The sequence below is a fragment of the Apteryx mantelli genome, chromosome 1 (genome assembly GCF_036417845.1).
Source record: "Apteryx mantelli isolate bAptMan1 chromosome 1, bAptMan1.hap1, whole genome shotgun sequence".
NCBI lineage: Eukaryota > Metazoa > Chordata > Aves > Apterygiformes > Apterygidae > Apteryx > Apteryx mantelli.
The window spans coordinates 111,923,969-111,942,026 of NC_089978.1; the positions used below are offsets into that span (position 1 = coordinate 111,923,969).

General features: G+C 38.0%; 1 protein-coding gene across 5 annotated transcripts in view; it reads right to left on the minus strand.

Annotated features, from left to right (window-relative positions):
• Nucleotides 1–1,313: 1,313 nt before the first annotated feature.
• USP25 (ubiquitin specific peptidase 25) overlaps nt 1,314–18,058 on the minus strand; it is a 100,947-nt gene continuing 84,202 nt past the window's right edge. For 3 of the 5 annotated variants that reach the window (XM_067299721.1, XM_067299712.1, XM_067299704.1), the window contains 6 exons: nt 14,499–14,677; nt 13,514–13,592; nt 11,548–11,627; nt 4,064–4,187; nt 3,184–3,379; nt 1,314–2,711 (listed from right to left, as the gene is read on the minus strand). In XM_067299721.1, coding sequence (XP_067155822.1) covers nt 2,539–2,711; nt 3,184–3,379; nt 4,064–4,187; nt 11,548–11,627; nt 13,514–13,592; nt 14,499–14,677 — 831 coding nt within the window. In that variant the 3' untranslated portion in view covers nt 1,314–2,538. The other 2 variants (XM_067299730.1, XM_067299738.1) reach the window with 2 other exon arrangements.

The following is an 18,058-nucleotide window of genomic DNA, read 5'->3' on the forward strand; positions in this document are numbered from 1 at the left end:
CTTATTCCTTCTATGATCTATACACTGAAAGGGCCTGATAAAGTCTAATGCTTCCCACACTGAAGAGAAAATATCTACTTAAGTAATTCAGTCACAGATTATTAGTTAAGCCAAATGAACCTACACATACTTGAGTAGTTTATGTGCTGGGGTAGTGAATGCAAGCTATCTTATTGCAACACATAAAGCCAGCATTTTAAAAACAGTATGTTAATTATTTAGCTGTAGGTTTAAATTAATACAGGATATTTAAAAGATATTAAAATATCTTTTAAAAAAACCTACTCTACTGTACAGACCTCAATTCTACTCAAAATTCATGTCATTGCAAATGAATACAGATTTACCTTCAGTACTATGAATCTACCAATTATTTTCATATTTTAAGAAAGCAAAAAAACCCTGAAACTAAAAGAACAAATAATCTTGTCCTTTCTTGCTTCCTTATAATTTAAAGACCTTAGATATTCTTCCCAAGTACAATATTTTCTTCCTGTTTTTACCTCAAAAAGTGTGTCTTTTCTCTTGTTTTTCACAGAAGATTACACAGATTATATGGGAGGATCTGCAGGGCTAGCGGGGAGCTTTTCTTTAAAAAATTTCACAAACATTTGAATTCAAAACCTTCTAGCAATAAAGAAATATAAGTCCTCTTTCACTTTTAATTGCTTTTAGCGTTATTGAAGAGGCAAAGGACAAGTTTAATCTGTTCAAAACCTTGTTTAGAAGTAAACTACTAATTAAGCATATTATTCAGGTTCTAATGAAATGTGCAACAGATGCAAAACATGAACTCCTTTAAAATGCATCTTCACCCTTTTCACAATATACATCTCTTTCTCCCTGAGAAGGTGACATTTCAGACGTCAATAGCTTCAGACAGAAAAAAAACAACCCCAAAAAAATCCTGCTGAGTAGTACGGCAGCTGTGAGAGTTTGAATTTCTTTTTTTTTTAAATTGTTAATTAAATAAATGTATGGATTGACAAAATATGGCAGGCTGTAATACTGAAAACGGAAGAGGAAAATACCCTTTAACAAATTTTGAAGTGAAGCCCACACTATTTACCGTATATTACAATCCATGCTTCTCAAAAGTGAAAAACTTTAAAGACCGATACGTGCTAAGATTGAACTCAGCCTCTTCTTGCATGTAAGAGGCCTACATTTAAGTCCATTACATTTATTGTTGGTCTGACCTTAATCAGTCCTTCTCTCCTTCTGTGCTATTTCCTTAGTAGAAATTAGAAAACATCCCACTTGTAAGCCTGTAATAAAAAGTCGAATGCCGCTCCAATAAAAACATACAAACAAATATTTACATATTTTACTGTTCTAACACAAAACGTTCTCTATAAAGAGTAGGAATCAAAATGCTGGTAGGTAACAGGATTACCTAAAGACGCATAAAATTTTTTTTCCACAAAATAAGTTTTTTTCATTAAAACCAGACAGTATTTCAGTTCTACAAAACAAGCTCTATAGATCTTTTCTTTCACTTCTCTCAGAAATTCAATTAGGGCAGATATAAGATTTCTAAGATCTTTTGTTGCAACAACAGCAACCCATTTCAAGCAAGGAATTAGTGGAAGGTTTTATTTCTGGTCATTTACATGACTAAAATAACAGTTAAAAAACTGATGAACTCTTAAGTTTTACAAAGCCCACTTTTTCAAAGCTCTCATTTTCTCTACTCAAATAAATGTCTAGAATTCTTGCTGAAAGACTCTGTATAATATATTTCTACTGAAAATAGTTTTAATTGTTTTTTTAAAAAGTTTTTTCTAAGAATAGAAGGAAGGTGCCATTATTATTTAGCTTCAGAAGCCAGTCCCTACCATCAGAATAGACTTGTCATGGCCACACAAAAACAAGTGTTGAGGTGCAGTATCATACATACCAGTAAAGAATATACAAAACCCATAGTGTATAATACTGTGACAGTTTTTCAATATATTCACATACAGTAATCTCCAACTACCTGTAGCTAAACTGGCCATAAATCCTGAAGAACCTTGTCTATATATTGAGTAACCCATCAATATACTGTATCTCTTCTAAAAATACCTGTATTTTACACTAATATACAAGGTATCTGCTTGCAAACACAGAAGTAGCCATAAATAAAATTTTATTCTTTCATTTCATTTACAAGCTACCAAGTACCATGTATTTACACAGCACTGGACACTTAAAGTAGTTGCAGTCACAAAATGATCCAGACAGCTGTTGATAAAGTAAAGGATCTTAAGATAAAAGCAAAGTAATACTGTAACAGATAAGTGGCAAAAAAGCAGTTTTGCCATAATAATCAGACTTGCAATGTTGCATCAATTCTGGTTGAAACGACTGAGCCCCATGCAATTCTCAGCTTTAACTGTTTGCAGTCTGGCTAAAGTTTGTACAGTCATTTCTCTTTTGCAGTTATTAAAATAAAAAAGTTAAAAACTATAGCAGCAACAAGCAAACCCTGTGACAGGAAGGCAAGGTTTAAGAACTAAAAAAGTTTATACAATGTGTTTAGGAAGGTTGCAGAATTTATCTTCCATCGGCTGGAGTTCGACTGAGTGACAACATGATTCGGGCATATCTTTCACACAGTTCATGTGTAGAGTAGGAAGGTAACTTTGGCGGGTCATTGAAACCTTTAATCTCTGTAGAACAATCTAGCAGTTTTGGCAGGAAATCTGTCAGCTTTTCTTGCAAGTTAGCTGCAAATAAAAAAAGAAAGCCAAACATTAATATTTATGTCTGCATGTGGAATTCTCCTTTTTCTGCTCAACACTATTCCTTTTTTTTTTTTTGATGGGTGAGAAGAAAAGGAGTTTCACTTGGAATAATTACTTTCTTCAGTTCTCCAAGCATTAACTAGACATGCTGGTTCCTAGAAAGATGTAAATACAAATGCCCTCCAAATAGACTATCAGCATGAATATTCTCCCCTTCAAAAAAAAACCCCAAAAACAAAAAACAAACCAAAATATTTCCTTTAAGGCCTGATATCCCATTGCAGTGCACAGAAAACTGCTGTCCATTTAAGTGGGTCTGGGAGTATTCAAAAGTCTGGGTATCTCAAAACACATTACCAGTGAACAAAAGATACAGGCTGAATTCAAAACATCCAAAATATTAAGACATCAAAGGTGAATAAGAGCCTTTTACCTTAACGAATAAATAACTTACGTTCCATTTCTTGTCCAAGATAGGAACACCAACGGTTTCTCATATCTTCCACAGCAACAATATCTTTTTCTTCCATTTCATCCACCAGTAGTAATGGCAAGCATGGGACAATAAGCTCATTCATAATGATCAGGCCATTATTTACTTCCTGATCATCTCCTGATTCAAACAGTGCTGCAGCATGTTCATTTAGTTTCTTCACATACCACCACAAAAAAGGAAAGCCTTTAAGTATACAGCATTTCATGTTTTACCACGCATCAGCTTTTGTTTGGTTTAAAGCATAGTCTTCCTGCAAAACCGCCTGCTAATTTGTAACAGTCACATTTGAGTTTTAACATTTAGAGTAATGATCCATACACTGTACTAAACAATTTGATGCTGTTCAAGCCACTTGAACTGATACCTGACAACTCAACCTTTGTAGCTGTCCCTCTTGAAGACTGCACCCTACCACCTGCTCTTGCCTTTTCTTTCTATGGCTAGAAAAAAGTGACACATCAAAAAAAACCAAGCATTTCCCACTGATGCCTTTTCCAGTATTTGTCTCCCTGTCAAACCGTGGCAACATAGTGAGTTTGCTCACCAACATTGTCAACTGCTGTTCATATCTATGCCAGACATGATGGCAGTGAGCATGCTATTTACAGTAATAAAGAAAGTGATTATTTGAACAATGGGAATAAAATTTTTCTTCTTCTTACTTCGTACAGTTCTTCTTTTTGCTTGTTCTTATACAAGTCTGACACAGGATATTAATTTGTTAATGAAAGTTTTCTAAAAAAAAATAATGGCAACGCTTTGTCTACTAGTTCATTTCATTAAAGCTAATTCAACTAGCAAGTTCAACTTTTTGAAACACACTTCACTCTTCACTTACTAGCAAACATTCTCGTCTGTAGTGAGATATCAGCTCTTCATCATGCCCTCTGTATGGACCTTTGGACAAGAGTTCTTTGTTATTCTGGTAAGCATAGATAAGGTAGAGCAAGGCTTCCATATAGCTAAAGCAAAGTAAAGAAACAAAAACATTAGATGCAACATCGAGGTACCATTTATTTCCAGCTAACTACTATGCTCTTCAAAGCATTAACTTGGCTTGTTTGACTAAGTCCACCCCTCAATCTCTTCAGAGCATTGCTTTTTCTAATACCACACAATTTCTTATTTTATGCACATCAGTTTGGTTTTTTTAATTATTATTAAGTTAGATCACTTGCATAAGAAGTCTGATCCATAGCTCACTGAAACCAATGTATACCTTTCCATCCATTTCAAAAACAGCTTTGGATTAGCCTTGAATATACATGAAAACCTAATTTTTCCTGCATGCTTTTGTCACATTAGGCTTGATCTTCTGGTGTCCTATAACTTGGTAGCAATCTATATGTTTGCAAATAAGATTTAACACTGTCTTATTTCCAAAACACGAACTGTAAATTTTTATATCTAGCCTCATTAACCATAAATGCCTCAAGATCACTGAAGTCAAAAGTGATGGAAGAAGATGGAAGAGCATTTCAAAAGCACAAGTATCAACAGTCTACTGGCACTTCTGCCTTTAATCTAAATGCCAATAATAGATATATGCCTAAATGGTGAAGAATGAGTAACACAAGACCTAAGAACCTAACGGTTAATAATTAACAGAGATCTCACCAATTAATGATCTCTCCACATACTGCTGCATGCCATTTCCAGCAAACACCCTAAACTGTTAATTCTCTGACTTACAGAAACCCAGTTAAGACAGGCAGCCACTGAAAGCAATTCAGGCAACTCCCCTAAAAACAGGCAGTTAGAAATCTCATTTTTGTTGGACCTAGAACAAAATTCCATCCAAAAAGATAATTTTTCAGATGTTCTTCTAATGGGGAGTTACAGGATCAGTACATTACGCACTTACTCCTAGTGAGAACAGGAGGTGAAGGCTAGGATTTAAACTACCGAATCCAAAGCAAATTACTAAAAATGGCTAAAAATTATGTGCAAGTACAAATGGAGCATAAAGGATACACAAAAAACGTGCGTCAGAACTCTCCAAAGTAGGTGAATTCAAGACTGACAGCAATGCTTGCCAACAAGACAATATAAAAAGAAGAAAAAAGGTTGCTTGAAATAGCAACAGTTGCTTAAAGCTTTACCTTCAAATGTTCCTGTTTACAAGAACAAGATGAACCCCAACACCAGAATTTTAGAATGCACTGTGAAGGTATTTTTTCTGCTATGACATTTGCTCATACTCCCTTGTGATCCTAAATATTTACTGCTTGAGTAATGTATTGCATAAATACAGTCACTATTCGCCACCTTTTTGCCTTCAGAATCCAAAGCTATGTTTTCACCAAAGGAGGAAGCCTCATTCTCCTCTCCTCAAGTCCATTTCTCCTGTCCATGCAAAACCACCAGCTCGACTGACTATCCAGCAGAAAAAAACATAATGTGGGAAGAGGGAGAGGAAGAAAGGGTAAGATGAATACAAGAAACTGGAATTGCTGTATATGGAGCAAGAGAAGCAGGGGAGCAAGGGGAGCAGAACCCTTTCCATTCTTGGTTCAGTTGTTTGTGAAACTGCACATTGAAATTATGGTGTCAATAACATAGCTGAGCCGAATTAAAAACCTGCTATTGGTGGTGGCCTAATTCCCAGTCCCTCTTTTCCTGCTCCTTCCCCTCACTGTTATGATCTTCCCCTGAACCAACAATAGTGCTCATCTAACAGCAAGGTAAGTCATTTTAAATCACTTTTGTAAAGCAAATTTCAGAGACCTTGTATTACCTTTAGAGCCTGAGCAATACTACCACAGTGTACATTAGCAAACAGATTCCATCTTTTCACATCTGAAGTGTATATAAGCTCCAGCCTATAAAAGCCCTGAAGCCTAAGCGCTTACAATCACTGAAACCGCTCACAGAATTAGGTAGCCTGCTGAATCTAGGCTTTGGAAAAGAGGCAGAAAGCATAGGCTGGCTAAATTAAACTTTAGTACTGCTTTGAGAAAGGGATTTTAGTCAAGGCTGAAAAAATATATCGGCTTTCCAAAAAGGTTAAAAAGCTTCCACTGATGCCTACAGTTTGTACACTTCTAAGAGTAACTACCACAAGAAAGAGCTGTCTTGAGATGCAAGTAAAACTCTAGTCAAGGTTCTTTAGGTGACTCCTGTGCTCATCTTATCCACATCAAGTGCCAACTCCATAGTATGTCAGTGAAAACATGCCTGAAGAACCCTAATTCTTCACCTGCACTGGAAAGAGGTCCTTATTAACCACCATAAAGGATCAGGAGTGAACTTTGAAAATAGGCATGATTCCCAGCAAAAAGCACCTCCATGTGATATCTGTGGGATTCTCAGAGGTCCTAAGAAACTGTTGTTTCCTTTGCCTCCAAGTACAGTCTTGCATGCTCAGCACTTCAGCATCACGCCCTATAAAAGTGGGCTACCAGCACTGAAGGAGAAAGAAGTACTCCAAATTATTTTTTTAGTGTTGGTTTTGTGTTTGTTCAACAAACACAGTACAGTTGTTTAAGGAATTCAGGGACTACCTGGGTAAAGGCTGATTGCTGGCTCTATCCAGATATTAAGCAGAATGTTCCTTAGGCATCAGCATTATTAAAACTAAGAGAAGTTGGTCAACTGAGGCAGATGGAGTTCTGAAAAAGAAACCTGAAAACAGTCCTGCTAATGAAGGTTATGTTTCAGTTAAGAAAGTTTATGTTTTTATAAATATTTTTAAAGTTACATTTTTATAATGTCAGAGTTAAGGAGAGAATCGTGAAAGGGAATCGGAAGAGTTCATCAAGTTAGTCTCCTTGGGTAAGGATCAAAGGGCAGGCTAGCATGGGTGACACTGTTGTGGGTGTTTACTACAGGTCACCTGATCAGGATGAGGAAGTCGATGAGGCCTTCTACAGACAGCTGGAAGTAGCCTCATGATCCCAGGCCCTGGTTCTCATGGGGGACTTCAACCACCCCGATATCTGCTGGAAAGACAACACAGCTAGGCACAAACGGTCCTGGAGGTTCCTGCAGAGCATTGGTGACAACTTCTTGACACAGGTGGTGGAGGAGCCAACAAGGAGAGGTGTGCTGCTGGACCTCGTACTAACAAACAAAGAAGGACTGGTGGAAGATGTGAAGGTTGGGGGCTGCCTTGGCTGCAGTGACCATGAGATGGTGGAGTTCAGGATCCTGCGAGGAGGCAGCAGGGCACCAAGTAGGATCGCAACCCTGGACTTCAGGAGAGCAAACTTTGGCCTCTTCAGGGACCTACTTGGAGGAATCCCATGGGTGAGGGCCCTAGAGGGAAGGGGCGTTCAAGAGAGCTGGTTAATATTCAAACATCACTTCCTCCAGGCTCAAGAGCGGTGCATCCCTATGAGTAGGAAGTCAAGCAAAGGGGGCAGGAGACCTGCATGGATGAGCAAGGAGCTCCTGGCAAAACTCAACCAGAAGAAGGAAGTATACAGAAAGTGGAAAGGGGGACAGGCCACTTGGGAGGAATATAGGAACGTTGTCAGAGTATGCAGGGATGCGACGAGGAAGGCTAAGGCCCGTTTGGAATTAAATCTGGCGAGAGATGTCAAGGACAGCAAGAAGGGCTTCTTCAAATACATCAGCAGCAAGAGGAAGACTAGGGAAAATGTGGGCCCTTTGCTGAATGGGGTGGGTGCCCTGGTGATGAAGGATGCAGAGAAGGCAGAGTTACTGAATGCCTTCTTTGCTTCAGTCTTTACTGCTCAGGCCAGCCCTCAGGAGCCCCAGATCCTGGAGGCAAGAGAGAAAGTCTGGAGAGAGGAAGACTTTCCCTTGGTGGAGGAGGAGTGGGTTAGAGATCATTTAAGCAAACTTGACACCCACAAATCCATGGGCCCTGATGGGATGCACCCACGAGTGCTGAGGGAGCTGGCGGACATTATTGCTAAGCCACTCTCCATCATCTTTGAAAGGTCATGGAGAACAGGAGAGGTGCCTGAGGACTGGAAGAAAGCCAATGTCACCCCAGTCTTCAAAAAGGGCAAGAAGGAGGACCCAGGGAACTACAGGCCAGTCAGCCTCACCTCCATCCCTGGAAAGGTGATGGAGCAGCTCATCCTGGAAGCCATCTCCAAGCATGTGGAGGAAAAGAAGGTGATCAGGAGTAGTCAGCATGGCTTCACCAAGGGGAAATCATGCCTAACCAATCTGATAGCCTTCTATGATGGAATGACTGGCTGGGTAGATGAGGGGAGAGCAGTGGATGTTGTCTACCTAGACTTCAGCAAGGCTTTTGACACTGTCTCCCATAGCATCCTCATAGACAAGCTCAGGAAGTGTGGGTTAGATGAGTGGACAGGGAGGTGGATTGAGAACTGGCTGAATGGCAGAGCTCAGAGAGTTGTGATCAGTGGCACAGAGTCTAGTTGGAGGCCTGTAGCTAGCGGTGTCCCCCAGGGGTCAGTCCTGGGTCCAGTCTTGTTCAACTTCTTCATCAATGACCTGGATGAAGGCACAGAGTGCACCCTCAGCAAGTTTGCTGATGATACAAAACTGGGAGGAGTGGCTGATACGTCAGAGGGCTGTGCTGCCATTCAGAGAGGCTTGGACAGGCTGGAGAGGTGGGCAGAGAGGAACCTCATGAAGTTCAACAAAGGGAAGTGCAGGGTCCTGCACCTGGCGAGGAATAACCCCATGCACCAGTACAGGTTGGGGGTTGAGCTGCTGGAAAGCAGCTCTGCGGAGAAGGACCTGGGAGTGCTGGTGGACACCAAGTTAAGCATGAGGCAGCAATGTGCCCTTGTGGCCAAGAAGGCCAATGGTATCCTGGGGTGCATCAGGAAGAGTGTTGCCAGCAGGTCGAGGGAGGTGATTCTCCCCCTCTACTCAGCCCTGGTGAGGCCACATCTGGAGTACTGAGTCCAGTTCTGGGCTCCCCAGTACAAGAGGGATGTGGCACTACTGGAGCAAGTCCAGCGAAGGGCCACAAAGATGATTAGGGGACTGGAGCATCTCTCTTATGAGGAAAGGCTGAGAGAACTTGGCTTGTTTAGCTTGGAGAAGAGAAGGCTGAGAGGAGATCTTATCAATGTGTACAAGTATCTGAAGGGAGGGTGTCGAGAGGATGGGGCCAGACTCTTTTCAGTGGTGCCGAGCGACAGGACGCGAGGCAATGGGCACAAACTGAAACACAGACGCTTCCATCTGAACATGAGGAAAAACTTTTTCACTGTGAGGGTGACAGAGCACTGGAACAGGTTGCCCAGAGAGGTGGTGGAGTCTCCTTCTCTGGAGATATTCAAAACACGCCTGGATGCAATCCTGTGCAATGTGCTCTAGGTGACCCTGCTTGAGCAGGGGGGTTGGACTAGATGATCTCCAGAGGTCCCTTCCAACCTCAGCGATTCTGTGATTCTGTGATTCATTTTCAGAATGAGAATGGTAGCATGGTCCTTTACAGTGTGCAAGAAGTGAATTGCAATAAATATTTCAGTCATGAGGGAACCTGTAGCTGAAAGACAGGAGCATGACTGCAATGAATGCCTTTAAAGTAGGTCGACAGATACCCAGATCCCCACTCATCCTCCAAGCACACTTAACTCTAGTCTTAGTATCTTCTTACTAAACACCTCTTTAAGCATTTATGAAATTACATTTTTTGCCAAAGAGAATGAATGCTACACTTGTTTGAATGTTCAGCGAGTCTGACAACATTGCATATTTTTCTTTCTGACCAATATCAGAGTCTAAGCCTGCTCATTCCAAGCTTGTTTGCTAAATTATGAAGATGCTTGGTAATAACTGTCTCATTCTTATTTTGCAAATTAACCTAAATATTGGAAACCCATACCAAAAATACTGTTCAGCATAGAACAGAGAACTGTGTTCCCCTCCCTCCCCCAGCCCAATCAGAACAGATTATGGTAGGAGCGGATTAGTGAAAACACTGCATTTTATAGTCAAAGGTGCCATCCTGGAGTCTCAGTGCCAAACAGCTTGAAGATCTTCCTTTTCTGACTGCATACTTTGAATGCACATAAAGCCCGAGGGAAACAAGGAGGGTTCCTATAGACTGTACCTGTATGCCTGTGAAATTTTTGCCTCTTTAAAGGGTCAAAAAATATGAGAATGTTTATTTTTCAAATAAGGAAGGCAATCTTCTGACCAACATTTTCACATAAGCTGCTTAACACTGACAAAGTAGCATATGCAAATTTAATTATTAATGAATATAATATTTATTACATAGTAGCATTCAGAAGACAAACCAAGATTACGGGCTTATAGTGTTAGCTGCTATACAAAGACATAGCTTGTCACAAAGATAAAACAGCTTTTTTTTTTTTTTAATCAAATTTTGTTGTGTTTGAAGTCTTTTTTGTTTGGGGAGTGCACAAAACAAGAAAGAAAGATGAAGCGATTTCCTACAGATCATACAGACGAGAAACTATGTTTGATTACTAGTTTAATTCTCCTGCTTATCGTGTTATACATGATAATCAGTGATTGGTGTCAAAATTATTTGCACAATCAGAAATTTGTATCATGTGATAGCTCAATCTTCAAAGAGCAGATAACAGCCACTGAACACTTAGTAGCTAATCATTTTGTTCCTTTGACTGGACATGGGGGAGAAAGGTAGTTTTGAACAATTTTCTTTCAAAGACTCTCTTCTGCAGAATGTTTTGAGGCATTTATACTGTTATCATTATTCTTGCTGCATGTAGTAAATCAGAGTAAAAATTTTAGCTGTAGTGCATTCAATACATTCATGTCACCAATTTTATACATCCACAATTCCTGACCTGGTTAGAAAAGAGAAGAGAGTGGATTACCATTGCCTCATGTAGCTAAGAAGAGGAATCAGCTACAACTAGAACAGTCATGCATGACAGTTCTCAAATATATTCTCCTTTCCTGTCCTTTAAAAAACACCCTGCGTGGAAGTTTGGCCCCAACAAATGCAGAAGGCCAAACTCTGCTTCTACAGGAAGAGCCAGTAAAAAGATGGGCTAAGTAGCGGGGCTTGACTGTGATGGCTGATTAAAGTAGCTAAACGCATGTGCACGTGTGTGGTGCAGGAGAATAAAGATTCTTAAGTCCAAGGGATACCTACAGACAACACAGAGTAGGAGAGAAGGAAGAATAAGAGTGCATGTGGGGGATGATCTGGAAAGAGTCCATGGCTTGGTTAGGAAAGAAGTCAAGATTAAGAGTAGGAAGTTGGTGTAGATGCGAGACTGAAGAAATTAACGGACTAACTAAATATTTAAATGAAATGAAGAACACATTAAACAGTTCTTAATTTTATAAATAGCTTTACATATCACTACATACATTTTGCTTTCAAATTGCTCTACCAAATTTGAGTTCTATACTACCACTTACCTCTTTTTTTGGAAAAACTCCAATCCTACCATGAGAAACATGGTTGTTTCCCTGAAATTTCTATAGTCTTGATGCCATCTCTGCATATAAGAAAGGGTATATAGAATTTCATCCACAAACATGAAATACAAATATTTTACACACTTTACTTAGTGCTGAATACTCATAGTAAACGATAAGGACTCCTAGTAAGCTTACAGGTGGGAAAAGTCCATCTGAATTCCCCCACCCTCAATAAAAGGAAAATTATTAAATACCTAAAATATTACTAGATTTTTTTCTTCTTTTTAAACGAATGCATTATCATTTTAAAGAAATGCAAAGCATCTTTGGAGAACCACAGTCAGAATTATAAGAAATTCCCTTTTTCTTCACAGTAAGAGGGGGAGAAGCTAAAGATCTTTTTTTTTCTTCCCTACATTACATTCAAGTATTTACTCAGTAAGTGTGAAAGCCTTCTTATACACTAAGCTTAAATTTCAATATATGAATGAGATAGAAAAAGCCTGAGCACATTAAATGGGAAGTGACAAAAAACCACAATGTCTTATTAAGCACTTTGGACTAGAGATCAAAACAGTGTTTATACTAGAACAAAACATTAACCTTACTGCATCACCATTTATACAAAGTCACTACTGGTATGTTTTACAGGTAAGTGTTCTAAGTGAGAAAGGTGCTTTTATTCCAGTTGGTTAGTAGCCAACTTCCAATTGCTCCATTAAAGATAAAATAGGGGACAGCATACCATAATAGATAGCCATTTATGGATTCAACACAAAGAGCAGGACAAAAGTTCCATGAAACGCCAACTCACTATACAGGACAAATACTGATACAGTGTTTGGAGAAACCACTTGGCTATCTGTCTCAGGAGAAACAAAAAAAAGTGCCACATATCTGCAGGGAAACAGAATACTCCCCCGCTTCTTAAAGCTAAGTCCAGAACCGTTTATTCTACCTGTGCAATGCCATACAGAAAACGGTAAGATATTGAGCCTTGCACAGCCTAAAATGTGCAACAGAAAGCCCATCGCTATGAGAGCCTTTTGTCCTTTCCCCTCACAGGCCATGGGGAACACACTGCAATGTAGTAGCATCTATTGTAGATCCTAAATCTGGTAAAGAGAAATGCTGAGCATGTATTTTTCACTCAGTTTGGTGAGGGGAAGATTACTTCCCTAGTCCTTCTGAACAAGGAATTGTTTGTACCAATGAGCATAACGATAAGGTTTAAGTGGTGCACTGGAATCTGCCTAGGGTATAATTAACCCCAATTCAGAGGCCTTAAGGTACAGGATTATGAGTTGAAACTGATGTAAAACCAACTAAAAACTTATCTTTAAGTATGAGATGGAGTCTTTTGCCAAATAAAAGTCATGATAATTTAACGTCTGAGATGTGCTCATTTCTTTGAGCAAAAATTCAAAGTTTTTCTATATAGTATAGGAGGAAAAATTAAATGCATAAGGTGGTCTCAGCACATGAAAAAATCTGGTGCTTATAAGAGAATGGGAATGACTGCAAAGACAGCTGGAGAAAAACCACAAACACGACTTTGATGCCTATGACACAGTTCTCAAGATGTGTGAGGCTGGCCTGAGACCACTCTCACTTCTTTACTGTTTAATAATTTCTGAATAGAGAAAGCCAACCAGCTCTTATGTGCTAAATTATGAAAAACTGTTAGTGACGTCAAGACACATTAAGGAGTAAGGACAGGCTGAATAAACTTGACATTTATTTATGGCTCAAGTCAAATTTGACCTCGGAACTACAGATGTGGAAAAAAGGCCTATGGCTTTAGGTCAACTGGTCAGAGCAGCCTTCCTACAAATTCTTTCAATAACTAGTTTTAACTTCTCAAGGTAAGACAAGAAGAAATTTGTTAAGATAAATTCAGAACTAAAGCATATTTATAATTATTTTGTGTTACAGTTTTATTTACAGCATAAAAAATACTGACCTCATATTCCTCCATGTTTACTTCATCTGGCTTTATCATTTCAAGTTTAGCTTGAGCAACCTTCATTATGTTACGGCACCTTAAAAAAAGCAACAAGTCATGGGAGATTACTGTAAATTCGTAGAGAATATTATCTCTACAAAGAGAGTAGCCTTAAACAGTATAAGCCACTGAGTGCTACAGCCCTAAGCAAAACAGTATGAAAACACTGTGCAAGATGTGCTCTCTATTTTGTGCAGTATGATCAGCAGGAAAGAACACAGGTTTTCATCACGCCTACTTTAAAAATCTGCCATTTAAGCTTTACTTCTTGTTTTACTTTTTTGAACTGCCACATTGCTCACTCTTTCTCTTTAATTTAAAGTTCAGATGGTTTGAAACTCCCTGATATTTGCTGTCCAGAAGTATCATCAGGATACTCCGATGATCGAGGATTAGAACCAGAGGCTTTACAGATGTCACTATGCAGAAATTACACTAATGTTCTCTACCTTTCAGTTTGTTTTTTTAAATAGGTAAATATATGGAATTTCAGTTAGAACACAGAAGTTGTCTTTCATTCAAATAAGCTACTTATCTAGCTCAGTACCCCATTTCAAGAGATGCAAGGCTTTGTAGCCTACTGCTGGCTCACAGGCAGGTGACGAAATGCAAAGTACCTTGCCTTGCACAGTGTTTCAAAAGAAGGTACAAAAATCTGTATGCAATTACAAACACCACCACTGAGTACTTCTCCTTATTTCCTATTGATAGAAACCCAACTTCTTGTTTACTCCTTTTACAGAGATTTTTATAAAGATTATAATTTTTATAAAATTGTTCTTCCACAAGTCTAACACTTTGAAGATATTAACAAGAAGGTAAAAGTCAAACAAACATACAATTCTTACTCGCTATTACACACGCTATATAAATATAAAAGGGTGTCTCAAGCCTTCACAGAAGGTTCATGCGCACAGGAAATGAGACATGCTGATCTTATTACCTTTCATCAAAGCTAAGATTGTGATCTCCAAACTGTTCCAATAACGTTCTCTCAATTATCTTCTTTGGTGCCTGGTTTTGGATGAAGTAAACAATTGCATGACGCAAACGGTAATCACATTCAGGTGGTGGATCTTCCTGTGCTAATTTTAGTAGTCGTGTGTATTCCAATTTAATCGCCTAGATAATTTAAAATATATACTTTATTCTTCTTGGTTAACTTTTAACATGTAAATTTCACAAAACACCAACAGAGTAATTCATGTCACATGGCCTACAAAGTATTTTTTTAAACAGTCCTGTACTCCACCCCTCTCACAAGTTTAAACTACATTAGGAAAAAAAAAAGAGAAAAAACCCAAACACACATAGAGAGACATATGACAAATATGTTCCTGTCTCTCCCAACTAACCCTGCCAATACCGCAGACAGACCTTTGCTTCAAAAGCAATCCCAATCCTGTGCTAAATCTCCCTGGGAGAAAGTTTATCTGATCCCTAAAGGGGCCTACTGAATCATGTACTGTCCGAAAGCAATATAAGGTTTCAGACATTTTACTTAAAAGGATCTTCTAAAATATCCTAAGGTAAAAAGGTACCTCTAACACAAGGTAAAAACGTAAATACATGAATAAAACAAATTCTACAGAAAGTTTAATGAGCATGCATGATTTTGAAAACACTGTAAGTCAGAATGAAAAATGTCTTGCAACAAAAACCAAACTCTACGATTTCTAAAGAAAACATACTTCAATATTAATAGTATTAGCACCTTGCAGGGCAGGATGGACTCCTCGCTGAATATTTTAGACTGACTTTAGAGGTCACCAGAAGTGTTTACTTTTCTAACTTTACCAGCACATTAGGTTTTTAACGAACATCATCTGTTATGTTAATTAGATTTTACACACTGAAACTATGTAGCATGAACAACAGCAACAACAAGAAAAACAATTAGAAAAATGGTGACAAATCTTAATATGTTCCATAATTTATCTCTCAAAATACAGAAGTGATCAGACTCTTTGCTAATATTAAAAGTCAGTCGGAAACAAATGACTTAAGACAGTAGCTTCACACATTAATACTGAGAAAACTATTACCAAAGTTTCAATACAACACAGAGAGTAAGTAAAGCTCCAAAGCAGGCAGAAAAATAGCCTGTTCAATATTCCACACTCCTTCATGTTGAAATACCTGGAAGTGGCATACTGCTTGAGGTTTCCCTATGAGAATTTCAGGCTCCCATCCCTCTCCCAATATACACTTTGTTTCAAAACACTGAACACATGGGTAGGGTACTATTCATATAGACTTAAATGGAGAGAGCGTGGAGAACTTGGAAACTTAGAGAACGTTCTGGCTTAGTATTTGGAAGTGTTATTCAGACGTGTTATTATTAAACAGGAAGTTTGGGAGAACTGGTTATAAATATCAGAAGCCATGGATAAGTTTGTATTATCTTACATCTTTAGAAGCTCTACCATTATGAAGCCAACACAGATAACTACACAATTAAACCCCGTTTATCACAGCAGGCCAGAAACAAAAAGTAGTTGCTATTATTCATTTCAGAGAATATTATTCATTTCAGAGAATTACTTAGAAACAGGAAAAAAAAATCCAACATACATCCTATATTTTTATACACACTCATTTAAAATAAATTAAAATGGTACCCTATGAATTTAGAAATCCTATATGCAGTGAAAAATAGCACTGTTTCTTTAAACAGCAAACAAAAAAAGGGGCAATGGAAAAAAGTAACAGAAAAAAGTAAAGAATGTTACATAAAGATCTTATGACACACATTTTGCAAGGAACTGGCTACAAAGTTAAGAGAAGGATGACTATAAGAGGTCATTGATCAATAAACATCTTAATCAGTTTGTGTTAGGTATGCCTCAAGTTGGTGATCTGGGGAGGGGGGGAGGGGTGTCAAACCTTGGAAGAAACAATGACCCACATCACATGGGTTTTGCCTGGGGTATACAAAAGCAAAAATATCATAGAGAAAACACAACTATTTTAAAATACTCATTTTATAAAAAATACACATGGGAAAAAAGAGTCTAATGGTATTAAAAAATATCACAGAAGCTTTTCAGTAAGTTTATGAAGTAACATGAAATTTTATGTGATTCGTTTTAAAACATGAAATTCACTACTGAACAGAGCCACTTCATTTGCATACATTCATACTAATCTACTCCTTAAAATTGAAGCATGTTCCACCCGCCCTAAGTTATTACAAACATGATCCAACACAAAATCAGTAGAGAAACTTTTTATCCTCCACCAATTTAGGGGCGGAACATCTCAAAGAAAAATCCTTCCCCCACCATGCAGTGAAAATATTTAAGTGTTAAAAATTAAAACAATAAGAAAATGTGTAACGGTACAATGCTTTGATAATTCCAAAGCATTTGCCATAAGCTTATTTTGAACTGGATTTTTTGTTTGTTTTAAAATAATAAAAATACCCTTCATTTAAAGAAAAAGGTTCAGTGTAGTTAACCTTTCCGGTAAAGAGCTTAATTTGCTCAAAAAAGCATTTTTTTTTTTTTTATTGAAAAGCAATTGACAGGGAGAAGCTTTTCATTACGTGAGGAATTTGAAAACATTGACCACCCTAAGCAAAATCCATTTCACTGAACAAAGGCTATGGCAGGTATCTCTGTTCCCTGGAAGCAGGCACAGTTAACAGAAACAGCCCTGGAAACAAATGCTATGGTCATAACACTTCTCAAAGCATCTGTTTAAACAAACAAACAAACGAACGAACAAAACCTCAAGATTCCAATTTCCTGACCAAGTTGTTAAAGACACAACTGTATTTAACAGAATTTCTCTCAGTGTAAATACACCATAACAATTAAGGTGAAAACAGAATGCTACTCAAAGCCAAACAAGAAGCTTCTTCCTCTTCTTGCGAAAAATCACATTTGAGAAGATTCTACATCATGTCAAAGTAATCCCCTTGCTAGTATCCTGAAAATTCAAAAGGTTTTAGGAGCTAAAAAACACTTGTAATTTTGTGTATTTGAAAAAATTAACACATTTTTTAAAATCTGGTCTTATTCTGAAGAGTTACAACCACAAAGGCCCTAATCCTCGATATAAAACACACTGCATAAATAAAAAGTATCGACATCAAGGCAGTTAAACAAAAGAAAACAATTTATATTTACTACAAGTCTTTTAAGGAGGACAAAACAAGAACAAATACAACAGAACACTGATGTCCCTGGATGAAAACACTGATGTCTCAAACACAGTCTAGTGAAGGCATGCTTTTTGTTACAAAAAGGGAAAAATACATACTCTCACCAATCCCACATCTAAGTTTCAAGTTACTTGCCATTATTGTTAGAAACGTAAAATGCAAAAAGGTATTTAAGTTACTGATATCAAAACAATATATTGCTAAGTGAACAGGGGAATAGCTCTACATTTTTCTAGAGAGAAATATCTAAATGGAGGACTGACATCACAGAAGAGTACTTATAAATGCTGGAAAAATCTTAAAATGCATCAACGGATAGGGTGAGAAGGTAAATC